The sequence below is a fragment of the Eptesicus fuscus genome, chromosome 14 (assembly GCF_027574615.1).
Source record: "Eptesicus fuscus isolate TK198812 chromosome 14, DD_ASM_mEF_20220401, whole genome shotgun sequence".
Taxonomy (NCBI): domain Eukaryota; kingdom Metazoa; phylum Chordata; class Mammalia; order Chiroptera; family Vespertilionidae; genus Eptesicus; species Eptesicus fuscus.
The window spans coordinates 21,262,830-21,276,139 of NC_072486.1; the positions used below are offsets into that span (position 1 = coordinate 21,262,830).

The window sequence follows — 13,310 nt, forward strand, 5'->3', positions numbered from 1 at the left end:
ATCTCTGATGTTTAATACAGTATTGGTTAGAATTTTAAATATGGGGAGAGAGTCAGTAAATGCCTTAATGCATTCCCCAGATTTTTATTTTGGTTGAATAAGTAACCTATAGGTGCAGTTCTTACAGAAAGAAATGTATTTATGTCCTTTTAAAATAAAATATAGGTCCACTACATGCCCATTATGATGATGCTTTGAAGGAGAAAGTTGAATGCAATTCCAGCACTACCTACCTAGAGTCAGGCCGAACATCACAGGCTAGGGGCTCAGGTCTCTACTTGACTGTTCTCACTTTAGACATCAGCTACAACTTTGGGGATCCACAGATTAACTTTATTACTGAAAAGCTGGCCACAGATTCGGGGGTTCTCACCACCCCATCAGGTCCATTAGTTTACTGGAATTACTCAGAGAACTCAGGGAAGAACCATACTTACATGTACAGTCTTATTACAGCAAAAGGACACAATCATAACCAGCCAAAATAAAACACAAAGGCAAGGTCTGGGAAGGTCCCCGAAACAAGGCTTCCATGTTCTTTTCCATGGCACCAGGAGGCATCACCCTCCCAGCACATCAATGTTTATAATCAACCAGAAAACTTACCTGAGCTTTGGTGTCGTTGTTATTGGGGTTTCGTCACGTAGGCATGATTGATTGAATCATTGACCGCATGGTTGGTTGAACTCAATCTTCCCACCCCAGAAGTTGGTCAGATATCATGCGGCTTAAAGCCCCAACACTCTAAACACCTGCTTGGTCTTTGGATTCAACCAGTCTCCCTCCCACCAACATCTTTTTAGCATAAACTCATGTGTAGTCCAAGGGGCCCCCCATGAATAGCAATGATACTCTTACCACGCAAGAAATTTCAGGGCTTGGAGGCTATTTCCCAGTAATCAGGGTCAAAGATCAACCTAATTCTTTATTATACAACAGAAAGCTTTAGAGTTTGCTGTAAGAAATGGCCTTGATAATGAACTTACACAGAGATGTATCTATGAATCTGAATGTGCCTTATCAATGGATAAGCTTCCAGTATTGGAATAACAATATCAACAAAACCCCACAGCCTTTAACACTGATGTTGAAATTTCCTGACTCTTGAAGTACTTAGCAGAATGGAGAGATATGTCTTCATATGTATATAAAACAAATAAATATAAGTAAAATTAAAATAGCATTGCACTGTAGTAATATCAATTTATCTGAACACTTCTCTATGAAAAGTTTAATTGCCCAGTGTTGATTCCAATTGAATGGGTACAACATTCAATTACAAGAGTTTGGTTATACACATAGTTGTTTGGTTTCCCTGGGTTATCTAGTTATCAGCTTTTAATACATAATCACAAAAGAATATCGTGTTCATTTGGGAATATTTTTTAAAATACTTTTAAACCCACACAGGCAACAATAGATAAATTTATAGGTAAATGCTTTCATTCCTGATTGCAATCATATGTATATAATACACATTTAAGTAGGAGAGATTTTTTTGAGGTCACTTTGGGGATTAATCCAGATGTTTCACATACAGTGCCAGTGTGCTTATTCACACAGCTATAAATCAGAACCAGCCAATATTTTTTTCATGTGTTTTCCAAATGATTTCTTTACTCTATCAACAGTGTACCTTTCAACAGCACAATGTTAATAGTTGCGAAGGTTGTTGACAGCTACTTTATCTGCAATTCACAGTTCAAATGAATGAGGTGATGGGATATATCTAAAAGGCAGTATGTCCTCTGGTCGCCCCTTTAAGGCTGCTAGTGTTTGGCATCCATTTCGACCTCAAAGAACAGTCATAGGGTACAAAAAAATATGACCAGAAGTCAGGAGTTGGGTTTTTCCACGTGTCAAATTCGGTGTTGAACTGCTAAAAGTTTTAACACCCTAATTGTGAAGTCACTTATTTTATTCCAGTATTCCTCAGAAGCCATAAATTGCTACAAGATACCAGCAGTTTATTTAGCCTTAAAATACATCAAATGTTTCTGTCTTTCTATCCCCCATGACTGTTTGGTGGTAATTGCCTTGAAAAATGATCTTAGTGAAGAAGGCAGGGCAATGATTATCTGGCTGTGCACTTCTGGCATTAAGGATTTTAGTTGTGCCAGGTGAACATGACGGGCAATTATTGAAAGTTGTCACACACCGGAAAATAAAAATGGCATGCTAAGCATTATATTCTGTTGCAGCTTTGTCTCAGGGTCTACATGTATCCTTTAACAATTTAATGCCTTGAGTTTTATTTGAGAGACGTTTGTGGAATATGCTATTGGAAGATCATACATAGAAGTGTTAAGTGTTACTACTTGATGATAAATGTGAATCAGTCTGAGGTCATCCATGTTAAATCTCACGATGCCATAATACTTCACCTGACGATGGAAGGAAAGAATTTCCATTTATCTGTTACTCTGTGAAGCAGTGACATTAAAGATTATGTGTTTCTGTTTTCCACTACAGTTACTAAATAACAAAAGGTTAAAGGTTTACTTTTACAGTCATTTTGAAATTTAACAAGGTGGAAAATGCAATTCTTCTAGAAATATTTCAATAACGTTACCTTTGAAATACTAGTGTCCTTTTGCCAAAGCTATTGATGATATCTGGAAATAATTGGGATTTTAAAAAATTATTGGACTTGCATAAACATTTAATAGTTTGATGACAGAATGGCATTCATTTGGAAATTAGACATTTTTATTTTATTTATTAAACTATTACTATGCAATAAAAAGCTATTATATTAAAAAATTATTATTGGCCCTATCAGGAATTATGTATCTAAGCATCTCATGCTGTTTTAGATAAATTTGTTTACTGGCTGCGCTGTATGAAAAGGATAATGGGATTTAAAATGTATTTCAACTCAAAATAGTAAGGGGAGCTTTGTTTCCTCACCTCAAGTCATATTTAAAGTCAAAGTATAAGATTTAAGTAGATCACTCCACCTATTTGAAGATTGTTATATTTTTCAAAAAAGAACTGATATAACAATGAACATTGGAAATAATTAGATTTATTTAAAAAATCAAAACAATATTATGACTGATAGTTTCTTCATTATTCTAGGATAATTAGACTGATTTTGAAATCAAATTATTGCCTAAGCACCTTAAGAAATTCTGTCACAGTCCAGCTGGTGTGGCTCAGTGGTTGAGGGTTGACCTATGAACCAAGAGGTCACTGGTTCCAATTCCTGGTCAGGGCACATGCCCAGGTTGTGGGCTCAGTCTCCAGTAGGGGGCATGCAGGAGGCAGCCAGTCGATGTTTCTGTCTCTCCCTTTCCCTTCCTCTTGCTCAAAAAAGTAATAAAAAGATATTTTAAAAATATCTACTTAGAGATCCTAGTACAAATGGTTTATGTGATAATCATTTCTAAATCGAATCCTTCATGTTGATGTGAAGTGGTATGACAGAGTGTTTTCTTGAATCAAGAACTACTCTGCACAGAGTATTTGACTCTTGACCAGAGGAATTTTGCTTTTCTTACACATTTGCCTTGGGAACAATAGTGCTAAATTGATCTAGTGAGATGCCAAATTGGTGGTAAGGGATTGTTCAAGGAAAATGCTCCCATTTCTCAAAACTAATCGGTAGGCCAGTGAGTTACTTGGCTGTGTGATTTGATGGAATGAACACTGGACTAGACCTCAGAAAAACTTTCCTCACATCTCACTGTACGACCTAGCATTTGTTAATCATCTCTCTGCATTTGTTTTCTTATCTGCCCAGTAGACTATCCATACCTGCCCAATGCATTTATAAGATTTTCAAGCGAATCAAATGAATACAAAGTGTGAAGGTGCTTTGAAACTGGCAGCACTATAAAACTAGGAGACTTCATTTATTTAACAGTCTTCATTTTTCTTCTTCCGGCCTCACTTTCAAAGAAGGGGAAATATAAGGTGCTAAGTTAAATGGTTCCTTTTGGATAGTGATTGAAAGAACCTGGCTTTCTTCTTGAGCAAGAACATTGCTCGGAGTCAGAAACTTGAACCTGTGTGACATTAACGGACAGGATTCTGTGGAAAACTGTTATAATTTTTTTAATGAATCATTCTGGCAGAATGCGGATGATATGGCAGCAGACAGGTTATTGTCAATTAAACAGGAGCTGTCAGGAATGCTGAGATGTGGTGAGCGTGAATCCTGAGCCGATCATATGGCAGCTGCTCAGCTGTTATTTTAACAGAGTCGCTGTACGTATGTGTCATTTTCCTGCAACGTTTAATTTGAATCCTTAACGATGGAGACTCTGCATTAGCATGTTGCTGTCGAGTCAAACTTGGATCTTCTAAATGAGCATCTGGGTGGTGGTGGGCGAGTGACACGAGGGAGATGGCTCTCCTCTCATTTCCTGCACTCAGGTTACATCGAAGAGGCCTGCATCATCCCCTGCCCCTCCGACTGCAAGCTCAGCGAGTGGTCCAACTGGTCCCGCTGCAGTAAGTCCTGTGGGAGCGGCGTGAAGGTTCGGTCTAAATGGCTGCGTGAAAAGCCGTATAATGGAGGAAGGCCTTGCCCCAAACTGGACCATGTCAACCAGGTATTTTCTACTGTTGGCAATACGAAAGTATTGTGATTTAGATTGGTAATGATTTATTCCCTCCCCCCCCCCCTTACCCCAAATGGACCAAAGTAAATAATAGCCCCTGAATTAGAAACTTGGCCCATTTTATTTTTAGAGTACCCTGGGTCAATACATGTATATTATTAAAAACCCAAATCAGATATATCATCTCTGTATTCTCAAGAGATCTAGTACCCTGCGTGTGTATGCATATGAATATAATGCAATGGAAATTAAATGAAAACTCCCTTTGAAATAATGTCAAGGTATTTAACCTGTAATAAAATTATATCTAACTTGTGTATTATTAAGAGCAAGATTGTCTCATTCTTAGAGTACCCCGAGACTCTCAAAGAAGACATCTCAATTACCAACTACTTAAATTAAAATCAAAGGAAGTATTTAAGTTGAGATCTAAAATTAGGAAAGATATACTGTTCATTCATTTGAATTAGTTGATATAAAATGTTTTAAAATTTTAAGTGGCCTCAAAGTCACTGTAAGTATATCTATCAATTTAGTCCTTGGCCTTTTAAATCTTATTTTGGACTTTATTTGACTTCAGATGCTCTTTATTAGTTGCTATTAATAGTTGTGTTCTGTTGGAAATATAAAGTAAAAGGCTAATAGAGGAAATTGCACCTAATTTAAATGTAACATAAGATACATCAGACAATTATTATCATGTTTGGCCTGCATGTGAATTAACAAAGAATGTATTTTATATAGTCTATGTAGATGTTAAGATGTGTATTTAAATCTAAGTCACAATCAAATGAACCAAGTCATATGTATGAACCAACCTTAAATGTATAGGTATATTTCATATATACAGACTAATTTTAATCTCCAAACATACTGCCTACCAGGACCCAAACTTTCCTTCCCAAATTACCCTAAATTTGTTCAAAGCAATAAAAGTACACTGTAGAGAGAGTAAAAAGCACTTATGAATAGAGGGACTAGGATTAAGAAAGTGTAGAATTAAGTTCTATAGAAAGTTCTCTGAAAGAATCTGGATTTCCCCCCAAGTAGCTAAATTTGCCCTTAAATGCAACTAAAAGCAAGTAACATACTACACTGCTGCCATCTATTGGTGACCGAGTGTCCCTGTGCTCGGGAATGTTTCCAAAGAAAAAGATGGAGCTCCTTGACCAAGTGAAACAGAATAACTCAACTGTAATGTTTGTAAACAAAAAATACTTTCCTGTAAGTTTTGAAATCTTGAATTTCCAATAGTAAATGTAAATTTTATTAAATTTTGATCCAGGGTTCTAATAAAGAGAAATTTCCTTTAATGGTGAATTTGCAGATTCAAGACCTCATGCCAAATTGTCTTTGCTATGAAAAGTCTTTCCTCTAAGCTCTCCAACTTTAATGTAGTCTAATGCAGAGTTTGAAAAGGACATCTGGGTACTTGTTAACAGCTTACTGGTCGTATATTGAGACTTTAACAACTAAAATATCAAAGCTAAAACAAGAAATAATTCATTTAAAAAATAAACTTTTAAGAGTTTATATATTAGTAACGTATTAGAAGAGCAAAGAATATGCAGAGGTTTGTGTTAATGTTGAAAAAATGTTGAATTCACATAGATTTTTTACAGTTGTACATTCCTCAATATAATCGGTGTACTTTGACTTGAAAATGGTGTTTGAGGTTCTATTTTCCCATTGAGGAAGCAAATCCTCATTTCTTCTGAAATATGGATGGATGGATGAAGATGGGTAGATTTATCAGTCAGTCAGTAAATAGATAGCCATTCACAGTTTGAAGCACAAGACACTTGCATCTCTATGTCAGTTCCCTATGAGTATTTTGAGGTCTACTCCTGTTGTCTAAGATGTCTGCATCCTGCACACCTAATACTTCCCCTGACTCTGCTGTTTGCAGTAGTTACTAGTGTATCTTAACTTTAAACAGTGAGTTGGTTTTTCTCTCCCAAGGGCTAAGAAAAGTGTTCTAATTATTTACTCTCCTCCCCCCCAAAATATTTGTCTTTTCCATTGGGATAATAATATTTGAAACTGGAAACATGAGTTTTTCACATTCAATATACTGACATTTTACTTCTCTTTGCTTCTCTCCCTGTCTTGATTCCTGTGGACTATAACCACTCCAGGCACAGGTAAGAACTCTTAAACCTCACAGTGCATAACAGAGTGCTGTTTATTTTCTGTTCTGCGCCTGATTTCAGGGAGTGTATTTTTTTTTTCTACAATTGCCTCTTATTTTACAGGGAGAAAATAATATCATATTTTTCATAAAGTTTGTGTTCTGCCGTTGTTCCCTTTTTATTCCCTAGCCTGGTGCTGTGTTTTCTCCTTTTAGAACCAGGGCCTGAGGTGCAGGGGTGGGAAACGAGCTTTCCTTCACCAGCCTTGGAAAGGCACTGACACCTCCTGGTAATGATCTCATGCTTCCCAGGGGGGAGTAAAGGTGCAGGTGGGCTGAGAGTGGGTGGCAGGAGGAGGCTCTGAACTGATTTGTATTCACTCCCGTGTAAGAGATTAACATGCAAGCCATGGAAGGACTGGGAAAGATGGCATTTCCCCTTCGATTTGTTCCTTCCCCACGAATTGTAATGTTTTCCACACCAGAAATCAGTCATATTTGAATACAGCTCCCAATATGAATGTGATCATACGACAGTAAATATAGATTCTTACTTCAAGAGTGCATATTTTTTTATTATTATATGGCATAAATTTACTTTGTCTCTTTACTTGGGTGTTTAGTCCACTAAAATTTACACCAAGGAATAGCTCCAAAGAGCTATTTAAATCTGTATTCTCTGTAAATGGTTATATAAGCATTCATATGCTATTTAGTGTGTGTGTGTGTGTGTGTGTGTGTGTGTGTGTGTGTGCATGTGTAAAATAAGAGATGGAGGTGGATAATTACAGATTTTGAAATGATTTTTTTAAACACTTTTTCTATAATGGTTGAGTCACCTCTATTGCAGTAGACTGTGATCTATTTATTTCCTTTATTTAGTCATTCTTCTGATTGAAAAAAAGGAATCCTTGTTCATTGTTCTAAACTTCCTGAAACCAAACAAGCACCTCAAACTTGGGGCTGTGAAAGCTTGTATGGATACAGTGCACACACAATTTGCTTTGTCTCAAGTGGCCCTCACTGCTTTAGGCTGTAGCTGTGTAATGTGAGACCCAGTTTCAGACCTTGCTTCCAAGCCCTAACAAAAGTTTGAAGATAGCTTTTATTTTATGTTATTTATCTTTTAATTTAGTTTCATAAATGGAGCACACAAAAATACAAGTTTTGGTTGTTGCACATATTTTATAAACAAGACCAGTTATTTGAAAATAGCTATTTTTATACACTATTTAATTAATTAATTCATTTATTATTCATTCTTTTATTTAACAAATCTCTATTGATTGTCTAACATATGAGTACCCTGGGGTAAGTATTGAAGACACACAAAACTGTAAACAAGACCGATGGCCTAGGGAATTACAATACTGTGGTAATGTTATGGAGTTTGGGGCCCTTGGGTTTCCCATGATAGAAATCAAGGGGAACCACCAGAGAAATTTCTAGACAAATTTTACTAAGCTGATATTCAAACACAAGGGAGGCAGCACAGAGGAAAGGAAGGTCCTCCAAACTGACTGGTGGTGAGGGTGGCGGTGGGGGCCTGCCTCTGCTTGGCAGCTTTTATAAGCTGGGGACAAGGCAGACTTGTGCACAAAGGTGGGTGTTTTTTACAAAGGCTGACCGGTGAAATTTCCCACGTCAGGGCCAAGCTACTTCCTCCTTCTGTCTAGTTGCTTAGCAACTGTCTTGGTGGCTGGACTGCTCACTACTGCCATCCCAGAAGGTGTGTACCGTAGCAAACTTTGAGCAACTGCATGTGCAGAATAGTGGTTTCAACTTCTGCAAGGAAGAAGTTAGAAGGGAGATAAGAAAGCCTACTTCATTCTTGGTCAAGGAGAAGCTGGGGTGGGGACTTTTTTGTAGTCAGCTTATCCAGTGTTCCTTCTGGCCATCTGGTATCCCTTCAGTCCCGGGCCCAAGTCCCTGTGCTGTCTCAGTAAGGTACCAAATGTGGATCTCCAACCACAGTGGGGCAAAGGGCACAGCTAGTTCTGCCCTTCTTAGTGCTAGAACTCTCAAGAAATTTCAAATAATGGAGAGAAATGAAAGTAGCTAAAATACGTATATAATGATTATTGTGATGTAGAATCTTCCCACTCTCATCAGGTACCTGGGCGGAGATCACTGAGAACTGTGTGTGTTTCAGGTGTATGAGGTCGTCCCCTGCCAGAGTGACTGCAACCAGTACCTCTGGGTCACAGAGCCGTGGAGCGTGTGCAAGGTGACCTTTGTGAACATGCCGGACAACTGCGGAGGGGGCGTGCAAACCCGGAAAGTGAGGTGAGCCCAAGTCGGTTTACACAGAGAAGCAAAACACACAAACCTCCCAGTGTCTTACCTGCCAGCTTGAGCGTTCACGCCTTCCCAACCTCCTAATAAGTGGGCTTTAGTTTCATTTTTAGGGAATCTATGTTCACGGAAAACTCTAAAAGATCCGCTTCAAGCAGCAGTTTTTCATGTTCGGCCTTCTGATTGGGGAAGCTTCGCTCTGAGGGGCTTTTCTTGCAGGAGAGCTGAACCAATGCTGATTTCCAAACCCCAATAACTGGTTCCTTAAAGGCCCAAAATGTTTCTGGCTGCATTTTAATAGTGTTCAGTTATAAACTCTTGCTCTTTTATATCAAACTGGCCAACCTTTGGCTACGTTTGTCTGTTCCATGAAGCCTTCCCTAAAACCCCATTGGCTAATGCCCCTCATTTCTTCTTCTGTGGCCACACTGACTGGTAGGGTAACCATAGCCACATTTGGCTATTTTCACTTTAAATTTAAATGAATTAAAATTAGAAATGTGTTTTCTCAGTCACACTAGATCCATTTCCAGAGCTCAATAGCCACAGGTGGCTCGAGGCTGTTCTCTCTGATAGCACAGTATTCCCATCATCAGAGAGCTCTACTGAGCAGCACTTTTCTGTGGTACCGTATACCCTGCATTGTTATGAAAAGATCTTTTTACATGTTTGCCACTATTACTAATCCCCATCAGTTTCTCCATGCTGGGACCCTGTCATAATCACAGAAACTCCCTAACACCTAATACAGGTTTGACACTCATTAAAGTTTCTCTACAGCCTTTGCATATAATCTTTAGGAGTTCTGGAACCAGGGAAACAAATGTATGAGGTTTCATTATTTCCACTTTGTAGAGTAGATTCACAAATACTAATTCACCAAGGACAGGTATCTACTAAAGTGACAGAGTTGGCACTCAAACTCAAGTCTCTTGTCAACTGTTTAACTATATCAGTTTCTTCTAACCAGCTGAGTGGCACACAGTAAAGACAAATATAAAAACATCCAGAACTTGATAACTCATATTGTGAAGCTCATTCGCACCCATGACCTACCTACTCATGAATTTAAGATGCATATTTTTTAATCTGTTTCAGTAGAAAAGTAGAACAAATTAATGTTTGTATCTTAAAGCCTTGGCACACTATGTATAACTTTGCTTCCAATAAAAATAATTTCTGTTTCTTTTTTCAAAAGCCCATCTGAACTCTAAAGTTACTTTTCAGAGGAACTTTTCTAAGATGGATGGGGAAGAGGATGTAATGAGTTGATAAGAGAACAGGGAAGAAAAAGAAAGAAATTATGCTTCTTCCCTTCTTCTCCAAAATTTAAAATGTTTACTTTGAATTTAAAAATATTTTTTCTTATATTAAGAATTTGATCAGGTTGGTTTTTTGGTTAGTAAAAGGTATCTATAATAATAAAAGAGTAATATGCTAATTAGACCAGATCTCTTCCTATGTCATTCCAGATGTCCTTCCTGATGAAGCCGGGGCCAGAGGGAAGCCAGCCTGGGTCCTGGGTGCCTGTGGGCAGCCCCAGTGAAACCAGCCTGGGTCTTTGGTGCCCTCGAGCCATGAGGAGGGGAGCAGTCTGGGTGCTGGGTGCCTGCCGGGGGGGGGGGGCCTGGGAGAGGGAAGCCCGGGTCCAAGGTGCGGGAGGCAAGCCAGTGCTGTCAGCCAGGGGAAGGAAGGCCTACTCTTGCACGAATTTTCATGCATTGGGCCTCTAGTTTATAATAAAGAACTACTATTCTTCCAGTTTTCCCTACAACTCTCTCTACATGTTGCTTCATTTTTCTCTGTGAATATTCTTAACATTTCCAAACACATCCTAAACTAAGTAACTTTTCAGATCAAATTATTTTCCAGTAAACATCTTTAATGAAAATAGAGAAGAGAAAAGGTCAGCATTGATTGTCATCTCTGATCATGTAATAATGTTTCTGTACTGATTGAGGAGTGTACCTCCCTAAACCTTATCCTCAGCTAATTAAGGTCAAAACGTCCTGCTTAGATGCAAGCATTGGGTGACATTTTAGGATACATGAGTCTTTGAGAGCAGGATTCAATATATTCCATCTTGTTCTTTTGCTATTAGGGTGGTATGACATTTCAAAGGCTGGGTGATAAAAGTGATTTGCTCTGGTGGGAAGAGGTATTTTTTTCCCCTGGCATTTTTTTTAAAGTGCCAGCACATTGTGATAATAAAAACAGAGCTATGTGGTTATTTTTATTGTTGCTTTTGAATTCTCTGCTGACAATGCACCTCCTTTTCCTACACCTGTGGCCTCCAACTTGAGTCTATACTATGTTTCTGAATATAATTCAGTTTTCTCACAGCATAATTCCTTTCATATAGAGAGAGAAAAGACCAAGAATTTTTAAAAAGCAAATGAATTTATAGGGCCTTCCCTTGAGGTCAAAACTTGATCCAAATATTTATTATCATTCTAGAGTAATAAAATCATTAATGCCAAATAAAATAGATAAAACTTATAAATAAATTGAATGTCAACAGTAAGTGTTTGTAGCAGTTGTGGCACATTCAAGTGATGGAATTCAAATGTAGTCATTAAAATTAATAACTTAGAAAAATTAGATGTCTATAATATATTGCTTGTGTGTTTTTCTTTTCTAAAATGGTACAAATAGCGGTAAAGTTTTCTTGTATTTAATGAAAGGAAAATATATGTTTAAATACCTTTTTAGAGTGGTTATCTCTGATAGCATTATGTGAAATTTTATTATTTACTAGAGGCCTGGTGTATGAATTCATGCATGAGTGGGGTCCTGCCAGCTGGGGCGAGGGGACATGGGAGGTTGGATGGCTGGCCCCGCCCTCCTGGTCAACTCCAGGCTAAGGGGACAATTTGCATATTAGCCTTTCATTATACAGGATTCTGATTTTTTAAAAATTAATATGTTACCTGCATAATAAAAGTTAAAGGAAGAAAAAAACCTTTGAAAATGAATTTTTGTGTCTATAACTACATTATATTGAACATCTGTCCTTCACTCTGAATCAATAGGTAACTTTGCAAGTTGATCCTTGTACCTGTGTCAGTACCTGCCATGAATGCAGTGTTTTCTTAGCAGCAAATTCAACTTTGAGCATTGAACTGTCCCCTTTGTTCCATGTCCTCTCACAGCCGCTGACAGCAGAACGTTTTGAAAAATGCCAGTGAAGATAGAACTTTTTTTCCTGAGAAACTAAAATTCTCCCAAAGACATTTATAATTTAATTTTTCTTTCAACAATGAAATCAGACATCTACCTTTCTGTTGTTTTGCAATTGCTCTTTTATGCGATTTACAAAAACTGCAGAGGAGGGTATTTGTATAGATATTTTTTCAGGCTACAAAGCTAATTAAGACAGGAGCAGCAATACAGTTTTTTTAGTCTGAATGTATCACACAGGCAAGCAACATTTCTTTTAAATTAGGCAGCACTATATAAAGGGTTATTCTGCAGAGCAAATATGAGAAGATGCAATGTCCCTACTGAATTCCTGAAAATAGTTGAAATTTCAGGTATAATTAGTAATGTAATTCAACTCACAGTTTTAAAACATCACAATGGATTTGAGAGGCTTAAGAGCTCAAGCCTTCCTTTTCATCTCTTGCAAGGCAGTTCTGTTCCTATCCCATTGGTTTGGTTGACCTTCCCAAGTGATAGATGAGGGGTAAGGTTTTTCTCTTTTACGAGAAATGTACACAGAGAGTTAACTATGGTACAAGTGAAGTCTGGTACTAGCCACATTTATTAGATTGCCAAAGGTGGGTCAAGAGCCCTTCATGACTACTTATAATAGAATGATATGTAATAAAGTGTTTGAATTTATTGTTAAAAAGAAAACCATCAAAAAGGTCAAGATACAGGGAAATCCAACAAGCACATTTAGAGAATTTGTGCTATACCTATTATAATTGTCTTTCCACTTCTGGCTCTCTTTTAAAGTTATCAGCAGATAGGATGGTAAATATCTTTTTGTTTGCCAAACAATTTGATAAATGCCATCAGCTACTTTCAAAAACACTTTATGAAACCTCTCACTAGGAGATTTAAGGGTGACTGGTCTTCCATCATATATGAATCTACCTTCACTATAGAATCTACCATTTTGTTCAGAAGAAAAAAAAATGCATTATATTCCCAAATTACAACCCCTGTATGAATCTCTTTGGACCACTTCTCATTAGTCTAGGTCAGTGTTCGGCAAACTCATTAGTCAACAGAGCTAAATATCAACAGCACAACGAGTGAAATTTCTTTTGAGAGCCAAATTTTTTAAACTTAAACTTCTTCTAATGCCA

General features: G+C 37.6%; 1 protein-coding gene across 1 annotated transcript in view; it reads left to right on the forward strand.

Annotated features, from left to right (window-relative positions):
• THSD7A (thrombospondin type 1 domain containing 7A) overlaps window positions 1–13,310 on the forward strand; it is a 303,860-nt gene that overhangs the window by 263,190 nt on the left and 27,360 nt on the right. Inside the window, exons 14-16 of the mRNA XM_054726384.1 lie at window positions 4,381–4,559; window positions 6,707–6,712; window positions 8,852–8,985. Coding sequence (XP_054582359.1) covers window positions 4,381–4,559; window positions 6,707–6,712; window positions 8,852–8,985 — 319 coding nt within the window. The remainder of the gene's footprint in view (window positions 1–4,380; window positions 4,560–6,706; window positions 6,713–8,851; window positions 8,986–13,310) is intronic.